Genomic DNA, 21,602 nt, shown 5'->3' with positions numbered 1-21,602 from the left:
AGTTAATAATTCAGATGATGCAGAAACCCTAGTCCCATTATCTTCTTCAAAAACTGCAAAAATTATATCTTTCTTACCTTTCTCTAATTTCTCAAAAATAAAAAATAAAAATAAAAATTAAATTAACAACATATAAATATATTAAGAATTTTAAGAAATTAATACTAAATAATATGTATATTATAATATACAATATAGTTCATAAAAATTATTACGTAAATTAAATGTATAATTATACACTTACAACCATCCTTAAAAAATTCTAATAAATGTGACTAAATGAACAATAATAAAATTTAATATTCCCATATACAGTTTTTTATATTTCATGTAAAAATCAAATCAAAATTTATATTACTTCTTATAATATTTAAGAAATTAAAATATAAAGTTTTTACTAGTATATAATTTTTTACTAACTATTAACAACGAAATAAATAGACATCAATTTTATAATAATACTTTTTTTAATAAGTTAAACGAGTCAAAATTATTTTTACTAAAAAAATTTTAGGAAAGTTGATATTTTTATATTGTTCTTTTATTAACTACTCAAAATATATTACTTAAAGAATAATTTAATATTTATGTAAAAATTTAAGTAAAATATTGTTTGCAGTCTAATATAGTATTTTTCCAATAAACTGATTTAATGTTCATTTATTAAATATAATTTATTTATTATAATAATAAAAAGAATACTTTTTTTTATTTAATAAAAATTCATAGATAACGAAAAATATATATTAATAGTAGACCTAAGTACATTTATTTATCATTCATTATGGCATAACTGAGAAGTAACAAAAAGCATTTATATATATATTACATAAACCTACATATAATGAAATATATATAATATAAAATAACGATTTAATAATTCTATAAATATTTTTATCTATAATTATGTATAACTCAAAAAGGATATTTGTCCAAACTTTTCTACGTATCTATTATGCGTATATTTTAGCTATAAAAGCTATTACTGTATCATTTTACCATTTAAATTTCTTTACTTTATTATATATGCATATAACATTCGCTCATATATTTAGAGATTAATATAATAATATAAAAGATTTTTTAGTAAAAATTTCAGAAAAACAAATGAAAATATTGTTTCGGATTAATTATATAATCTTAGAATAAAAATAACTTTAAAGTTGTAAAAAACAGAAGAAAAAATAAAGTTTATTATATTCCATAAAAATCAGAAATAAGTGAAAATTTTCTCCCTCTTCTTATTATCGTTATATATTTTTATAATAAATCAAACATAAAATATATTAAGATAAAATTAATAACATTATATGAATTTAACCAACGAAAGTTTACACATATTGAATATCTAGATTTTCCACTTTATATTAAAAAGATAATGAATATAACGCAATCTCCTGTTATATTTCGTAAAATATTAGTAAACAAAAAAGCATTATAAGTATAAAAGGATATTTTTTTCCTTTTTCAAAATAGGATATATATGATATATTAATATACAATGTTAATTAATATATAAAATATTATTTTCATATGATTTCTTTATGTCCACAATGAACTCTCAATTTAATTTATATGTATATATTGTTTCTATCAAAAATAAAATTAAGCATCTTGACAACATTTACTTATATAAAGTATTATTATATATACTACTATAATATTACATATATTTTTACTTAATTGTATATCTATAATGAATAACAAAAAATATTAAAAACAATGAAATTATAGTGACTACCCATTTTAGTAATAAATAAACTGATATGTAAAATGTAATTTTTACAAATTATATTTAAAAAGAATATTTTTTAAAAAATCTTATAAGTTACTTTTTTTTTTTTTTTTTTTTTTTTACTTAATTACCTTTTTATGAACTTGATCAATTTATCTTCAAAAATAAAATTTAGTATTATTACAATAAAATAAGAAAAATATAATATATATTAAAGATATGTATCTATAAAAATTCATATTTTTTATATTGAAATTACATATATTTAAAATAAATATATGCTTATTTTCATTTACATTTTATAACGAAGATAACCTTTTTTCTATCATTTACTTCCTATGTTATTATAATAATTTTGTTTAAATAGTAAAATAAGGATATAAGTAATTCATATTTATATACCATTTTAATTATGTATATACATAACAGTGCATTATTAGAATATGACTGAAATAATCTGTTAATCCTCAAATATAATTACATTATCTTTTTTAAAGAATTCAATTTTTTTGATCATATTTTTCATTATATGTAATTTTTAAAAAAAAAACAAAAATTAATTTACAGATGTGTTTATTCTAAGAACATTAAAATATTCCATTTAACGTATTTTCGTTAATTATAAGAGTAAAAATGTATTTAATATATGAAGCATATTTAATAGTATATACATATTAATTTAATATCAAATTTCCTTTATGTATGTATTAGCATCTCTTTAAAAATATTCTTTATTAAATACTTTTTTATATTATTATATATATTTTTATAGTGTTATGTAACAATTAATATAACCGGTATATTGTTTTATTTTTTATTTATTCTAAAATCTTATTATTAAGAAAGTTTTATTATATTAAAAAACGAAATTTATTATAAAATTAACATTAATGTATATATCTTTTATAATTCCATTGATATACTTCACATAATTTTTATATATTTACTTTAAAATTCGTATAATTACAAAGAGTATTTTCGTAATACATAAATATTTTCCTGTTAATTCTGAATATTGATTCAACTTAATTTTTAACATTGATTCTTAAAATGAATTTATATACTTTCTTGCTATAATTTATATATATTATATATGTATATTTGTGCTTTTTTAATCTACTTTGAATATAAATAAAAATTATAATATAATTATGGTATACAAAATAAATGATAATAATCTACTGAGAATTTAATATTAATTTGTTTAAGTAACCTAAAATATCTTACACTATTATATAACCCTAATATTTTATATAATATTAAGCTAATTCGTTAAATGTAATATAATTATTATTACTACGCCTAAAAAATAGCACATATTATATTAAGAAATAAAATATGACCTTTCCATTATTTAATCCCAAAAAAATTAGATAGAAATCAAACAAATTATGTATTAATATTTTCTTAATTTTTGTCCAATAATTTAATATTTTAATGATATAAAGATTAAATAAAATATATAGTTTATTTAAATATAAACTTTCATTATAATGAATATTCAAATAATTTATTAAACATTAAGTAAACACTATAATTATATGGAAATATCATATAATGATTAGCTTAAAAAATTCACTTATTTATAATGATTTAGAATCTCCAACTTTGTATTCAGTTATAAATTATCAATAATTAAAAAGTATATTACTTTATGATATATTCATAATTTCACATTTAAACTACGCAAAAAATTAAATCTGTTAAAAAAATATTTACCATTAGTACCTTTTATAAAATATTTCACATAACACAATTTTATAAAATAAATGTTAAGATTTTTTTTTTGTGGAAAAAAAAAATATATACGTATCAATACATCAAAAATGTTTCATAACCATACATCAAATGCAAAAAAAGACGTATTTTCCATTAACATAAAAATAATAATAAATTTTCTTAAATAACCTAAACGAATAATCATTTTTTACCAAGTCCAGGTAAAAAACTGTAGTTAAGCAGAAAATAACACACCATAATATAATTATATGATTTATTCCATTACGTATTAATTTGAGTTTACATATATATATTATTCATGAAATTTATTTTAATATACCGATATATATAAGGAGACTATATATTTAATTAAGATAAGGTCATTCCATACAATACAAATTGAATATTATATAAACAGTCAAAAATACAGATTAACAAAAGAACTAAGAACATACTTTTTTACTGTCTCCCAATAAAAACACCAATAAATATGTATAGTGTTTATAATATAAAAATAATTATCGTTGGAATGTATAACACTAAAGATATAACTATAAATGTTAAATTAATACTTACAGGGAACCACATATTACTTCTTATTTGATCTTTTTCTGAACTTAATATTTTCATATTTTAGAACTTTTCTATAGTAATAAATCATTCCAAATATAAATATGACAACAAATATAACGAAAGGTACACAGTAAAAGAAAATAGTTGACGCAGATATTTTCTCTAACATACCCCAACTGCTTTTGCTTAACAAAGTGTTCAAAGCACCCTCTACCCCAGACGCAACACCACCTTCTTGAGCTACAACTGGCGATAACAACTCTAATAAACCCAACAAACCACCATCTATAAATTTTTCTAATGAAAGATCTAATATGGGTAGTATTAATACCAGGATAACTAACAAAAGTAAGGAAATTCGTACTTTTCGTTTTTTACATGATAGTTTTTTATATTCCTTATATTCGATAGTCTTGATATTTTTAACGTAATCTTCATAATCAAGTTTTTTAAATATTTTTTCTTCAAAATTGAAATATTCTTTTGTTTTAGGTTTACCACATTTATTTGTCTTAACATTTTTACCGTATTCCTCAGTACTTATTGAACTTTTACATGAGTGTTTATGCTTTCTTTTTGTTCCTTTATTACTAATATTATTATATATATACTTTTTATTTTTCACTATATTATTTGGCATTTCTGCTCTAAAATCTATTACACTTGAATCCTTATGCTGTTTATATTTTTCTAAAAGTCGATAATTCCTAGAATTTAATTTTCTACAAAGATTGCATTTTTCAACCAAGTTTTTATTTAAAGAACTCTAAAAATAAATTAAAAATGTAAATATTTCTTAATTAAATTGTAAAATATTCTCATCATAAAGAAAAGCATTAATAAAAATGAACACATAAAATATAAATAATTCAAATCCCTTTGAATAATACTATCATAACAAATCCTTGTATATATAACGTACCCAAGGTATAAGTATAAACAGTGAAGTTTTAATAAATAAGAACATTATTTTTTGTTCCATCATATAGCTTTCCAAAACTGTAGTATAATCAAAAAGAATTATATTTATTAAAATATATTATACATTCAATAACAAATCGTACTACATGTGTTTTTTTAATTTTTGTTTATTATTATTTCATAGATATATAATAATATATATATACATAAAGTGCACTTTACGTCGCAAAACTAAATAAAACACCTTTAAAAATGTATAACAAACTTTTAATATTTAACCTATGAATAAAAAAATAACTCTAAATAAATTACTATAATTTTAATTCATTCATAAATATTCAATATATATATGATAATTATTTAATATGGTCAATTAATCACAATTTTCTTTTATAGAAAATATTCAAAGTAAAATAAAAATATATTATATATTAATATTAAGAAATAATAATTTAATTTACAGAATAAAAAGTATAGAATATAGATCTATTGCTATATTTTATATATTAGGATAGTAATTTCTAATTTTAATGATGTTTTCCATTATTAATTCTAATTTCTAAGATATTACACTTTAAAAAAACGTGTTATTTATTTTATAAAATATTAATTATTATAACTATAAAATAATTGTAATAAATAATGAAGTAGTCAATAAATTGTACAACATTCTTTGTTTTGTAAAATATAACACATTTTTTAGTTGTCACATAAACAGATACTTTAATTTATGATTTACTATATATTTAGAAAGTTCAATTTATAAAGTACTATTCAATCTATAAAAAATTATATTTACTTTAAAAGCGAATAAAGACTTATTTTTTATATTTTTGTCATTTTTTTAAAAAATTTAATTTTTAGTTAAATTTTATTTAGACAAATATTTCTAAATGGAGATTTTTTAAAATAATCCCCCTAATGTTTTTATATTTTACCCACATATATATGAGAAACTATTAATATATTAAAAAGAATAAAAAAAGGAGCACTGTATAATACGTATGTGAATGTTACATACAACTATCAGAATTGAAAATATACGAAATAATATAAATTTTCATATAAGTTTAATATACGGGTTATTATGTGTAGATCTAAATTAATTAAGTTTAACTTTATGATTTGCCAACATACATTATTTAGTAATTTTTTCAGCTACAATTTTAGAACTAATATTTTAGTTCTTTTTTGGTATTTTACAAAAAACTTTTGTCAGATATATAATTTTGTAGAATAGAATAAACAATTGATATAATTAAATGTAAATTCTTATTTTTAATAATACTTATAACAAAAAATATTATATTTTTATTAATTTCCTTCACATATGTGGTGTAAACGAAACAATGACAATTATAAACTTATAATATTAGTAGAAAATTACTGCAAAAATTCTAAATAAAATTCTAAATAAAATTTTATTCTATTTTATTTTATTTTTTCTTTAAAAAATATTATTTTTTTGTGAAATAAATTGAGAAATTAACAACAAAGAAAAAAAAATAAAATTTAAAATTTTAAATTATAGTTAAAATATATATATATATATCATTACAATAAATATAACTTCTTTTCATTATACACAAAACAAGTCACATTAATTGTTAATATAAAATTAATAATTCGATTTATTAGTAACCTTAGAAAATAAATATTTTATTCTAGAAAATGATATAAGATATATAGCAAAAATATTACAGTCAAAATATAAATTTACAAATGAATTCAATAAAATAATATTAATTGTTCTCTTATGTATTTATTATAACGTACAGCATATATTTTTCATTGAAATTTATATATAAAGAAAAATAAGTATATATTAGGACGTAATAATTAATTCAGAAGAAAGAATACATTAAATTAAAAATTAAAGGACTTTCAAACATTCAAATTCACAAAAAAATATAAACATATATTTTTTACATTTTCTCATCAATATAATTAAGCATACGTAGGTTCATATATAAAATCTAAGCGATCATTCTTATATTAAATATATAATTAAGAATATTTTAGGTAGTAAATAACATTAAAATCTTCTTTATTCAAATATACATATATGTTACCACTCATAGAACTCTTCCAAGAACTTAATTTTTTTATGTTTTATGACATTTTTATAATAATAAAAAATTCCCCGTATAAGTATAATACCCATTATTAAGATAGGTAAACAATAAATTAAAATAATAAATATCTTAAATCCTATGTAACTTTTCGCTTGACATGTATTTATCCATAAAGCAGGCAAAACATCCGCAGTAGGTACACTCTGTGGACTATTTGTTGAACCATACCCTGATAACTTGCATAATTCAAGTAATAAGCTACCTGTAGTTTTAAATTTTCCTAGTGATAAATCTAATATAGGTAATATTAATATCAATAAGAACAATAATAAAAGTAAACGAAGTCCAAATTTGTATTTTTTACGCTTTAATTTGTTGTAATCCTTATCATTAATTAACATCATTTTTTCAAAAAAAGCATTATCATTTAGTCCATTCATTACTTTTTTTTCATAATGAGAATATGATCCATGAAGCATGGTACATTTATTTTTCATAAGTTTCTTAATCAATTGTTCCTTATATAATAAGCTTCTATATAATTTTTCTTTTTTTTCTTTGTCCCACTTTTCATTATCAGTTTTAAGTAATTTTTCGTTCTTTTTTTTTGTATTACATGGTATCTTTAATTCTAAGTCTCCAACATATGGATGAATATCCTCTATATAAATTCCTAATAATCGATAAATTCGTGTATCTAATTTTCTTCCAAACTCAGATTTTTCATCCAAAAATTTACCAAACCTTCTCTGAAAAAGAAAAAAAAAGATTTTTTATATAAATAAATAAATATTCGCATTTGAAGAAAATATATTAATAAAAATAAACAATAAAAATACGAATAATACAAATGCTTTCAAAAAGTTTTATCATACCATGTCACTATAAAAATGACATAAAACCTTTAAAAATATAACTATAGAAATTTTTACACAAAAAATAAATTTAATACTTTGTTCCATGCTATAGATATCTAATACTGTAATATATAAATAAAGAAAAAATTAACATTAAGTTATATACTTTCAACAATACATAAAAAACTCTTTTATTTTTTCTAATATTATTTCTTAAAAAATTTACATATATAGCATATTTTACTACATAGATAAAAAAAAAAAATATTTAAAAAAATAATTCTATAAATATTTATAATTAACATTATTTATAAAAAATTAACTTTAAGTAAAATTACGCAATTCCAGTTCGTTCATATGTGTTCACAACTTATAGTTTAATTACATATTGGAATAATTAAACAAATTTGTTTTTATGTTTTTTAATTGCTTGTAGAGTTTTAATTTATTTACAATATACAATGTATAAAATATAGATATATGTGCTTGTTCTAGGTATTTCAAGTATAATTACTACTTTTACTTTTTCTTAATAATTATTCTAAATTTATAAATATTTTATTTCATAAATGTTTTTTTTTATTAATAAAAAAGATATTAGAATTTGCAAAAATGAAGAAAATTATTAATAAATTCAAAATATATATATTTTGTGGAAATTTTCATGTTTTGCCAATTATAACACGTGCTTGCTTTTATAGTGTAAAATATATTTTTAAGAAATCGAATTCCTAACTTAATGCATTTTTTTTGAGTAAAATATATATATTAAATTTAAATTGAAAGCAATGTTTTAATTTTGTATTATAGTTTGAAAAAATCATATTTTTCATTTAATAATAATTTACACCTTTAATTTAAATGAAAAATATTTGTATTCATACGCTAAATTAAAAAAATATTTTTTTATTAATTATATATATTTATAAAAAAATATTGACATTGCGAAAAACAAAAAAGCTATTGAAGGTAATGGTTGTATAGAAATATAGTAAAAACTTTCGGTAATTTAAAAATATATTAGAAGAAATATATATACAAATGATATATAGAATATACTATGTACATAACTAATTAGAAATCATAACAATACATATATCTATTACACATGATTTAGTAATTTTTATATTTATAATGTTAGAAGGAATCTATTATTTTCTATATAATCTTTTAAAATTATATAATGCCAGAAAAATATTTTACAAGAACATGAATATAAATTGATATATATATATATAAATAAAATTTTTTTTATTAAAATTAACATTATGATACTTTTATTGTCTAAACGTACATAAACATTCGGTTATAACATTTATAAAAATCCTTGTTTATTTTGTTCAATGTTATCACAAAATATGTACATCTCCCATTTTTTCTATTAGCCTACGTTTCCTCATATAATGATCTTTAAACCATTTAAAATTTTAATAATATTCTTGTATATATATTGTGAAATAAAATATAAATGCTAATTGCACTATAAAATAAAGTTCTTCTAAATATTTACTATAAATAAATCCTTTCGGTTTTAGCAATATTTGTTGTTCCTATGTTTTTTTTCATTTTTTTTTTTAAAGAATAAATCTGTATTCATATAAATTATTTATGTTATCTAAAATAGGAATTTATACACAAGTTCTTTAATTTACTGGAAAAAACTTCATTATTTTCTTAGTAAGTACATATATATTACGCCTACTGTGTATATATTTGTATGAGCAAAGTTTACACGTTCTTTTTATTATGTCTTTTTTATATTTAACATATAATATTATTAATATTTAATAGGTACATATATGAAAAGATAAATATAATATAATATTAAATTACAACTTGCAAAATATTTTTTCATATTTATAATAATTATATATTTCAAAATTTATAAAAAATGATGTATTCATTTAGGTTTTCATTTTTTATCAAATTTATTGTAATATTTATATGGTTTCTAGTGTTATTACCTTAAATAGATATATTCCTTCTTTTTTTTTATAAAGATATATTGTTTGAAACTTTCCTAATTTTTACATATTTAATAAAATTTACTTTCTTTCTATTTTACCTAAATTTACACATTTCAGTTAATAAATATTGTACTTTTATCTATTCTAAAAAAAGTGACTTAATATATATTATCATATGAGTATATGTGCTATATAAAATATAAATAGTTTTTATAAGAAATCGTAAAAGCTTAAAAATTAACACGGTTCTAGTAAGTATATTATAGCTAAGTATAAAACTGTTAATAACATAAAATATATTAATAAACCTCATAAAATTAATGAATCTCAATGATAGTCAGCTTCAGTAAATTGCTAATACATAGGTCTAACTTCACCAATAGAACCTTATGTTTTTACTACATATAAATGTATATCATTTTTTCCTAACATTATATTAACTTTTATTGTAATAATTTCCATAAATTTTTTGTCTAAAACTATAAATTACTCTACTGAAAAATGTACATACTGTACTACACATCATCTAATATATTACTGTCGTAATATTGTATTTACAATTAATATTTTTTAATAATATTACATACTATTTTAACTTTTTCACGGTCTTAAAAAAAAAAAAAATTATACATATTTTAGTACATACATAGGAATACAGTCATCAATCAAAAACTCCCGGTTCTAAAAATATTCACTTTATTCAGGTGACTATACGTGTTATAGAATGTATAGTACTGTAAAAAATTCTTTTGTCACAATGCTCTATAATGATAGTTTATGTGAATATAAAAGAAGCTCTAGAATAATATGATTGTAGTGTAATGTTAAAAATACAAATAAAAAAGATAATAATATTTTTCTTTAATAATAATATTAGAAAAGTAAAAGTATACAAGTGAGAGTAAAGCTAGAAGAACAATAAAAACTACGTAATTACAAATTTAACAAGGTGGAAAAAATTATCAAATTAAGATACAAATATATTATCCAATTTTATAATTCATATAGTTATGAAATATAAAAAAGCAATAATTTTAATTGGATTTCTGTTTTCCATGTTAAGACACATAATGAATGCTATTAGAATAAACAACATTTCTTATAAGTAGTAAATCTATATAATATTCATAAACGGATATCTAAGAAAAAAGATATATTAATGATTAAATAATGGTAACGTATACAATAGATTAAATGTATAAACAGAATTATCAATAAGGTAAATAAAAATTCGTAATATCATGAATAACTTATCCTTCAAAATATAATTAAACATAAATAACAACATATATCCTCTCACAAATAAATAATTAGAACGCATTAAATTATGGAACATAATATTTGAAATGTCAATTCTATAACCTCAGCATTCTAAATTAAACAAAATACATATAAACAAAAATGTGTTACTCATTAGTATTAAACAATATTAATTGAAATCAAATAATAATATTATATACTGTGATGATGTGAATAAATCTAGTTTATTTCGTTATTATTAGAAGTACATAAAAAAGAAATTCCATGTATTGTACATTGTAAGTCTATATATATATAAATAAAAGAATATACAATATATTACATTATTTATACCATAATATAAATTTTTATATTATAGTTTTCATTTATATTGCAGTTTAAAACTCTTTTCATTATTAAAATACACGGACAGTTATAAAATATACTATAAAATAATATAAAATATAATTTTAAATTCGCATACAATTTTTATAATAATTTATATCCTAGTGACTGCATAGTATACTCATATAAATTAAAAAAAAAAAAAAGTTTTAATATATTATTTAAAGTCAATAAAGTATTTTATAAAGTACTACATTTATTTCTATATTCATCAATATGTTTTGCTAAGTGTATATATATTTCAATTTAATAAGCGTTTTTGATTTAAAAAGATTATATATTCAAAATATCTATTTCAAAAATAATTATTATTTTTTAATTATATAAATAAAATAATCATAGTAATAAAAAGAAATATTCAATAATGTTTATGAATATTTGTTAATTTTTTATTATTTTAAATTATATTTCATGAATAAACTTCAGAAACATACAATAATTTTGATTATTTAATAAAACAAAATAATAAAAAATACATCAACAAAAAAAAAATTTGTTTCTAAATTTATAAAAGAGTAAAAGGGAAAAAAATATTATATATGTATATTTTAAAACAATTACCAATTTATTCTTCCTATATGCTTTCAGGTATTTGAGGAAATTATATTTTCTTTTCTTTTTCTACATAATTTTCCACTATTACATGTTAAATATGTGCTACGTTTTTTATATGTATAATTTATTCAAATACAAAATTTGAACATATAATATTTTAAAAATTTAAAAATTATATTTATAACATTTCAACGTATATTGTTATTAATTAAAATAGATTTAAGCATAATGCGATCAAATTGAAGGAAATAAAAAAAAAAGTATGCATAAAATAAAAAATTTGTATAAATCCAAAATTAAAAATTAAATATATATAAACAAAATTAATTTTTTATATAAATATTGATTTATTAAACATAACTCTAATAAATTAAACAATTATTTGAACTAACTAATTACAAAATATTAGTATCAATTAATATATAATTTTTTTTAATTTTCTAACCATTCTACATCTTCATAAAATATTTCATATTAATGAATTAAAATTAGAAATAATATATATACATTATAACACAACAACATATATTGTAACAAATAATTTTGAATTGTCTTGTAATTCTATTTAAATACTTAAATCACAAAAAGAATTATAGAATAATACATAAGCTATTTTATTTTGCATATTAAATAAATATTTAACTGCTGTGATAAAATAATATTTGCATTCAGTTTTCAAATTCAGTAGAAACCAAAAAATTAATTAAAAATTTTTAATCTATTTATTCTAACATACGTATTAATAATTATCGAAATATAATTATTATACTTCAATACCTTTTTATTATTTAATGTAATATATTATTCTATTTTCATGTAATTATAATATTACTGTTTTTTAGCATAAGATTTTAATTTTTATTATTTTTTAAGTATATACTATAATTTTTTGGTCATAAGTATATCTAATAATTTTTAATATTTAAAACAAGTTGTCAAACTTATTTTCATTAATTTGCCTAAATTTATATTCTATTAGTTAAAAAATTATCCATAATAAATCATCTATATCCCAGTGTTGTGATAGAAGTAAACTGAGAACATATATATGTATATTAAATTATACTATTTTAATATTATGAAATGGCAAAACATATATTATAAATAATTAATTTTCAGGTAATATATATATATATATATATATATATAATATTAAGTATTATGGATACCTTTTAGTTGATTGTACTTTAATGTATCTTATAAAATATTTAATACAATTTATTTATTATTAATTATTGTCTTTCTACATGATAACATAAATATAAAAAGGTATTAACAAAATTATTATATCACTATAATGGTTAATGTGAAAAATAAAAAGAAAAATAACACAATAAAAAAAAAGCATACTATTAGTAAAATTAATGATTAGGTATATAGATTATTTTTTTTATTAAAAAAAGAATAAAAAGTGTTATTTACCTTAATGCATACAATAATATTTATATATCCTGTATTAAAAAACCAAAATAAAGGATACTAAATACGCATTAACAATAATTGTACATCGTAATTTTTATATTACTCATTAATGTTACATATATGTAATTTTTTACTGTTAGTTATTTGCATTTTACATTATAAGGAGAATATAAATTTTATATGCAGATATATATCTAACTGTAATATAACGTTCAAATATTATTAATATATATCGGACGTTATATTATATTTATTTAATGTAATAGAGCATAACAAACAAATAAAATATGAATATATTCAACCATTTTATAATTCAAATATAAATTCTTAAATAAATGATAATTTTATAATTTCTTTTTATTGATGTATATTAATTTAAAATTTTCATGCTAATAAATAAAAACATATATATTTTTATTTTGCTTTCATATTTTTATTTACAATTCAATAAGGCATTAATATATATTCACAATGGAAAAATGTTTACCTACGGTAATATTCATTGTTTTTTAATATATAAAAATTTACTTGTAAATTGTCGTTACCATAATATAAGTGATAAGAAAACAAAAATGAATATATGTTGTTAAATAATTCTTAATAAATCCCTTGAATTTAGTATTCTAGGGTCTATGGCTATACTTATTTCAGGTACCAACGGGAACCACTTTTTTATAAAAGTTGTACATCATATTAAAAACTATATTAAGGACATTAGTTCTAAGAACGATAAAGAAGCACTAAGGAATAATTGTCTATATTTGGCTAAATATCTCATAGACCATAGTACTCCACCTCCTTATTATATAACACAAAAAGAATTATGGAAAAATGTACTATACGAATGGTTAAGTCCTGATTATAAAAAGTTAGATGAACTAGGAGGATGTCCTGTGATTATGGATAAAAAACATTTAGAGATTTTAGAATTAAAATATGACATAGATGATTTTTGTAAAAAAAGAAATAGTTACCTAAATGATTTAAAACAGTTAAATCAAAAAAATAGTTATGATAGCACTTATTCACAGAAATGCAACGAATATAATATATGGATTGAAAATAGAGATATTTATTTTAGGACAAAACAAAACCTTATTGAATCGTGTTACAAAATAAACGAAAAACAACAAGGTAAAAAAAATATATGCAATATAATGGATCCTAACACTTTTAATAAACAGTCTGTATGTAGATCCTTTCATTTAGTAACATCTGAAAAAAGTCCATCTAAAAAAGAAAATAAAGATTCACTACTAGGTGAAAATACACATAATAGTGAATTTACAAGTCAGGTTCAAAGCAAAAAAGCTATACAAGAAACTGAAACTCAACCTAATTCTCAAATTCAATCTCAACTGCAAACTAATCCCGAAAAAATATCGCAAAATGAACCTCACATTCAATCTCAAACAACATTAACTCCTGAATATACACCAAAGGAAAATAAATTTGGTTATAATGGTGCACAATTTACTCACGTTGAAGTATTACAAGACTCTAAATGTTTAGTTCCTTCAGATTCAGAATGTTCTCCTGAATCTGTAGTATCTACAAAATCTGATATCTCGCGAGAAACCCATGATTTTCAAATTGTATCTCCGTCATCTGGTAAAACAAATAATGATACACAATTTCCTGCTGTTATTACACCATCTAAAATTCCAGGTAACTCTCATACTAATTGATTTTCTATTTTTAAAGTAAATACATTAAATATACATTTAAATTACAATTACAGGTCAAGTAAAAAATCCATATGTTATAAAAATATCAACAATTTTAACAAGTCTTGTACTAATTATTGTATTTTCCCTGTTTACTAAAGTAAACTAAATGTAGACGTTTAAAAATATTAAAAACAGACTATTACTGTAATAAATTTTCTTATAATTTTCTTTTTACTTTATTCTAGTACGCTTTAATAGGAAGATCTAAAAAAAAAAGAACAAGAAGACAAGCGAAATTTCTGAAAATACTAACATCTTCATATTCTTGCGCAAAAAACGAATTTGTAAAACATGATAAGATGGAATATACATTATATGATGATGAAGAGTTCACAAAAAAAATAAAAATACTTCAACATAACAAGAATAATAATATAAACGCATCAAAGCAAAACAAACATAGATACAAAACTATCATAGAAGTACATATGCAAATACTCGAAGAATACAGAAATGAAGAATGGGAGTACATAAAAGGAGAATTTTTAGAAATATGCTTAGAATTGTTAACAAAAGTGGAACACAAAACATATTCTTATTTGACTAATGACGAACTAATAATGGGAAATACAAAAAGTATTAATCAAAAAGGAAAACAAAAAATATTATGGAATAAATGGATAGAAAAACATCAAAATCTTGCTGACAAATTGAAAAAGGAACATTGGTTTAATAATTTAAAAAATGATTGGAAAAGAGAACTAGATAACTTAAAAAAAAGAGAAGAATTAAAAAATGATCCTGATGAAATTCAAAATATTCCATTTTCACAAAGAGAAAAAGATATATGGAGACAGTGGATATTGGAAAATTGTATAATTATTAAGCAATATATTAAACAGCACTTATTTAACTATTTGACTGATGAACTCCAGATTATACCAGATGAACATGATAATGAAAAAATTAAAGATTCTTTGCTATTAATTAATATAGGAGAATTATCGAACAAAGAAAACTGCCAAGAATTATATAAATATATAAAAAAAAAATTATTAACAAAACTGTGTATCCTCGTTCTTATGTCAGTATTAGAAGAATGCAAAAAAGAGCAGGACATTGAAAATAATGAATCACATTTGGATAATTACATAATTAAATTTAAGGAAAAAGAAAATTCAGATAGTAAAAAAGAATTTATAGAAAACATAAGTGACTTTAACCGAAATTTTTTGGGAAATATGGAAAATCCTGATTATACAACAGACGATAGCTTTAGGAAAGAGATAGAAAATTGGATAATAGGAGATAATACAAATGCAAATTCTATGGAAAAGTAGAATACTGCAAACAAATAGTACAGAATTATGTAAAAATACATTTTAAAAATTTATAATATACATTCTTAATATATAAGGATATTAATTTTACGTAAGCATTTAGCCTATATGAATCTTATTTCATAAATTTTATGAATCACTACGGAAGCAATGAAAAGAATAATTTGAAAAAATACTTAATAAAAGAAAGAGAAGCGAACATGAAATATGAAGATTGAAATAAAGATGCATAAAATATATTTCAATTATATGTACTATTTTCTATTTCTTTAAGATTATCAATATGAACTTTATATTAATATTTGATTAAATATAAGTAACAAGGTATATATATATATATATATATAAAAATTAAATTATACTAATGTATTCCAAGAATATTAAACTTTTAGGAAAATAATTAATATGTCGGAAAGTAAAAAAAAGCAAAAACATTAATATTGCAATACTTTTTTTTAATTTATATATCAGAATTACTTATAATTTTAGAATTCTATGTTATTTTATTATTTCTCTATATATGGTTATTTGCATATTTATAAAGATGCTTATTTGTATCCTTCAAAATATTCCTATCAATTAACCATTTAAGGATTTAATTAATATAAAAAAAATTTTAATAAAAAAAACAGATATACGTTAAAGCACACGAATGCGTAGTGAAAACATATATATAATTTATATTATTTAATGTATTATAAAAAATCATATGTTATATACATAATGAAATACTTCTAGGTTATTATGATTTAATACATAATCGCATTATAAACGTTTTAATTTATAGTAAGTTTGTAACCCTTTATTTGTTATATATCAATATATTTTATTTTAATTATATATATCTTCTCACAAAGAAAAAATCATATTTAAATGTACTGTCCCTTAATAAAGAATTCAATTTTTTTATGCAACAAATAATGTAACTTAAAGGAAAAATCCTTATACATATTTATAGATATTTATGATATTAAAGTATCGTTTTTGATTGTATAACTTTTATTATTATAAATTTAAAAAATTATTGAATTAAAATGTCTAAAACATGATAATAATGAAATTATTCTGAATACATAGTTTTTTATATTATCTTGTAATTTATATACGCTTTTAAAGAAAATGTAAACAATTAAATAAAAAATATTCTTATATTTCTTTTTACTTTAACATCTACATTATTATTTATTAATATTTTTATAAAATAAATGATATAAAAGTTAAATATAAAAAAAATGTATAAATTAAACAGTACTACATGAATTTTAGCGCATTTCTAAAATTAGAAGGATATGAAAGAAAATATAAATATTTTATAGTAAATTTAAAAAATATGATATTTTTTTACATTTTAAAAAGAATTTGTTAATTTTTGACTTTTATCTTTATATTTTTCTTTGGATTTTTTGTAGTTACGCAATAATATTTTTTTTTTTCTACCTAGCTAATAAGATCAATGGTTATTATTTCTTAAATAATCTCTCTATATATTAATATTTATAAAAATAACTAATACCAGATTTATCTGTTAAAATATAAAATCCATTTTATATATGTAACAATTTTTAACGGATATCATATACCAAAATAATAGGTAGATTACAGATAATTTTTTACTGTTTCATATTATGTAAATCCCATAAAAATATCAATTTATTTATGAATTTTACAATATCATTAATTCATATATAATATTATTATATAAAATGGCAAAAAATATATTAATCTGAATTAATTATAATTATTACCATAGGTTAATACAATGCTATATGAAATAGATATATTCGTCTCTCTAATGTAATATCCTTATAATACATTAAGCAAATATATTATTACATATTAATAACATATTATTAAGAAAATAATTATTTATAGCTAGTTGTATTAGCATTGTCTTTGTTCCAACACTTTTGAATAAATTCAATAGAATTTATATTTTTTCTTTTTGTTTTACCAGAAGTAAATATATAGTTCTTTCAACGTATATTCTTTTAATCTATATAAGGTTCATTCTATTATATACATTTATACTTTATCATAAAATATTAATATTACATGCATAATTTATTCATACAAATTATACATTACCAGAAAATAAATATTTATGTTTTCTTTTATATTTTATTTTTTATATATGATATGGTACTTAATAAATTTTTTAATATAACTTTAGTCTATTAAATCTACAGTGATTATACTAGAAATATATTGAATATTAATAATAATAATAGAATATTGGCACACATAAACCTACAAATGTAATTATTAATTAATATTAATCTCATAACAGCACAACTGTAATTCTTTGGAATCTATTGGGAATTTTGACAACAGTACTTTATTAAATGAAACGCATATATGAGAATTGAAAAAAGATATATTATTGGTATAAATATAAAAATAAAATAACAGAGGATATCTTACATAAAATAAATTTAAAAAATATTTATTTTAACCGTTATAATAATAACATTTCTATATTAATTACTACTTTGTTCATAAAGTAAAAGAGAAATCATTCTACGTATGTACTAATAATAAAAACAATTTTTGTTTTTATGTAATTTTATATTTTTTTTTAAATATATTTAATTATATCATAAATATATTAGTACAATTAAAATATAATAATATACAAGTTATATATTTTACGAAATATATAATCTTAAGATATTTTACAATAATATTATATATAAAAAAAAAAAAAAAAAAAATTTATTATTATTCTCTGAGATCTTTGAAATATACGTTTATATATAGTACAACATATAAGACACATAATAGAGATAAATAAAATAGCAGTGAAATAAGCGAAATTGAAAAATTTTATGATATTTCTTTTATCAATTATTTTACTATATTTGGAAATTATTACAAAAGTCATAAATTTATTTTTTAATGGGGCTTGTTATATTTTGTCTTTAAATATAAATTTCAGATGATATATTAATTTATATTCTTAATAAGTCACATGTATAATTAAATTCACTAAAGTATTTTACTAAAAGCTTTAGGCATTTAAATTTTTTTTTATTTTTTAATTTATAATTTTAATTAATTTACCCTGTAATCATATCTAATTTTTGTTTATATTATTGTTATATTTGAAATATAATTATATATATTATACTAAATCAAATGTTATAAAGATTAAACTGCAACTTTATCTTCTTGTGTAATAGGATGAAAAAAAAATAAGAGATTGTTTCAAATTATATGATATTGTCTATTTCTAGAATAATACATTCATACTTAAAATATATACTTAAGCGAGATATTTTTAATTTAACGAAATAGTACTTATTTTCATGTATTATAAACCATTTAACTTGAATTCATTTTTCATTTGTGAAAAGTCATAATTTCACTAAAAATCATGAAATTGAGGTTTATAAAGAACCCATATATTATTATAACATATTTTAAATATTAACTGTAATAATTTGAAAGGTACCATTTTAACACTAAAATATAAATAAAAGGGAAAATTCTATATTTATAAAATAAATAATATTTATAGTATTTTAAAAGGTAAAAAAGGACTTTTATATAGATAATCTAATATAATTCTCAATATGTACATGAGAATGCACTAAAGTTAATTTATTTTTTTCTATATCATATAAGTACATTTATATAATTTTCACACTAACAAAAATTAAAGGGAAGAATATTCATTACTATAATTGTATTCTAGATACAATAAAGAATTTACGTTTTTCAAATTATTATGATTAAATTAAAAGCTTTTATATTGTACTATACAAACTATACAAACTTATATTAATTTTAACCAAAAATTAAAGTTGTGATTTTATTAAGAATTGTTTTTTTAAATTCTATATATGACAAAACGGAATGTATCACATATATACTTAATGTGTAAAATTTTTTCACTTAGATAAATATCAATATAATATTAATTTAACTTTTTCCGTTTCATTCACGTATAATTATATACAATGGCGCGAACATTTTAGGGGGAAGTGTAAGATTTATTTTTTTGTTATAGTATTTATATTTATCATAATATTTCATTAATTTGTTGTTACATAAATGAAATATATATTTTTATTCATCATAATAAAATTTTACGAATATATATTATTATTAGTAGTAATATATTTTATTTTATTTTTTTTATTATTAGAATAATTCCGTGCAATTATATCTTCAGTATAAAATTGAATATGAGGGGGGTTGTTAAAATACTAAGAGTGGTAGTATAAGTCCTGGACAATATTGTTCTAATACTAAATATAATTCTTTAAATATTTCTAATACTAATTTTATTACATTATGTCAACAGATTGGTAGATATTGAATTGAAATTAAGGATAAATATTATTCTGATTATCTCAAATGTCGTAAATAATTGAATTACCTGATAAATTCAGAAAAAAAAAATAAAAAGAATAATAGTTACATTTGGTTTAACTCCTTTAGAGATGTTTAGTCTAAATAAGATAATATATGCATATAAGAAATAAAAAAAATTGATACTGAATCTTTAACAAATCTTGAATAAATATACGGTTATTATGATGATTTTAGCAAATTTAATGATAAAAAACATGATTCTGGTGATATAATTTGTGGTAATATTAAGAAATGTTATAACCTTTACAAGAATAATTGTGAAAAACATCAAAAATGTAGTTAAAATGCTTTTTGCGTGGATTTAATCAATTGTAAAAAAGCATTTGATAATAAAATTCACATGGTAGCTCCTTGTACTGGTTTACCACATATTTATCACCTACGCAAGTAAAATATATATTTGCTGTCAGATTATCCAGAGCAATCGTATTACTAGCATCATTCTCTTTATTTTTTTTATATAAAGTTAAAAGAAAATTATAGTTAATAACGTAAATATTCTAATACAATGAGTATTCACATTTTCACAAAAATTTACAGGCACAAAACATTAATATATTTAGGTATATATACATGTTTTTTTTCATATAGTTTACTTTATTAAAATCATGCTTATGTAATAGCTTAGTTACGAAAAAAATAGTTGACCTTAAAGAAAAAAGAGAATCCTTACAAAATATATATAAAGAAGTACATGGAAAATTTAAAGGAAGTTCTCATAGTATAGGGTATCAACCACAATGAGAT

The 21,602-nt window shown here is 18.7% G+C and overlaps 3 protein-coding genes and 1 pseudogene across 3 annotated transcripts, besides 1 other annotated feature; 2 read left to right on the top strand and 2 right to left on the bottom strand.

Annotated features, from left to right (window-relative positions):
- Positions 1–4,043: 4,043 nt before the first annotated feature.
- Positions 4,044–5,009, bottom strand: PmUG01_08058200 (fam-l protein; the record flags this gene model as incomplete). Its single annotated transcript, XM_029004750.1, has 2 exons — positions 4,044–4,793; positions 4,950–5,009. 2 exons carry the CDS (start codon positions 5,007–5,009, stop codon positions 4,044–4,046), a joined length of 810 nt encoding a protein of 269 aa, XP_028861408.1.
- Positions 5,010–7,016: 2,007 nt separating this feature from the next.
- PmUG01_08058100 (Plasmodium exported protein, unknown function) lies at positions 7,017–7,985 on the bottom strand (the record flags this gene model as incomplete). Its single annotated transcript, XM_029004749.1, has 2 exons — positions 7,017–7,772; positions 7,899–7,985. The coding sequence occupies 2 exons, from the start codon at positions 7,983–7,985 to the stop codon at positions 7,017–7,019; spliced, it is 843 nt and encodes a 280-aa protein (XP_028861407.1).
- A 6,115-nt stretch (positions 7,986–14,100) lies between these two features.
- On the top strand, positions 14,101–16,478 carry PmUG01_08058000 (STP1 protein; the record flags this gene model as incomplete). The annotated part of the gene is made up of 2 exons (XM_029004748.1): positions 14,101–15,136; positions 15,397–16,478. The coding sequence occupies 2 exons, from the start codon at positions 14,101–14,103 to the stop codon at positions 16,476–16,478; spliced, it is 2,118 nt and encodes a 705-aa protein (XP_028861406.1).
- Positions 16,479–20,625: 4,147 nt separating this feature from the next.
- On the top strand, positions 20,626–21,599 carry PmUG01_08057900 (annotated as a pseudogene).
- Positions 20,626–21,599: a sequence feature (PIR protein, pseudogene).
- Positions 21,600–21,602: the final 3 nt, after the last annotated feature.

This window comes from Plasmodium malariae (genome assembly GCF_900090045.1).
Source record: "Plasmodium malariae genome assembly, chromosome: 8".
Classification (NCBI taxonomy): Eukaryota; Apicomplexa; class Aconoidasida; order Haemosporida; family Plasmodiidae; genus Plasmodium; species Plasmodium malariae.
The sequence above is the reverse complement of the archived record's forward strand: the minus strand, read 5'-3'. Positions and strand labels throughout refer to the sequence as shown.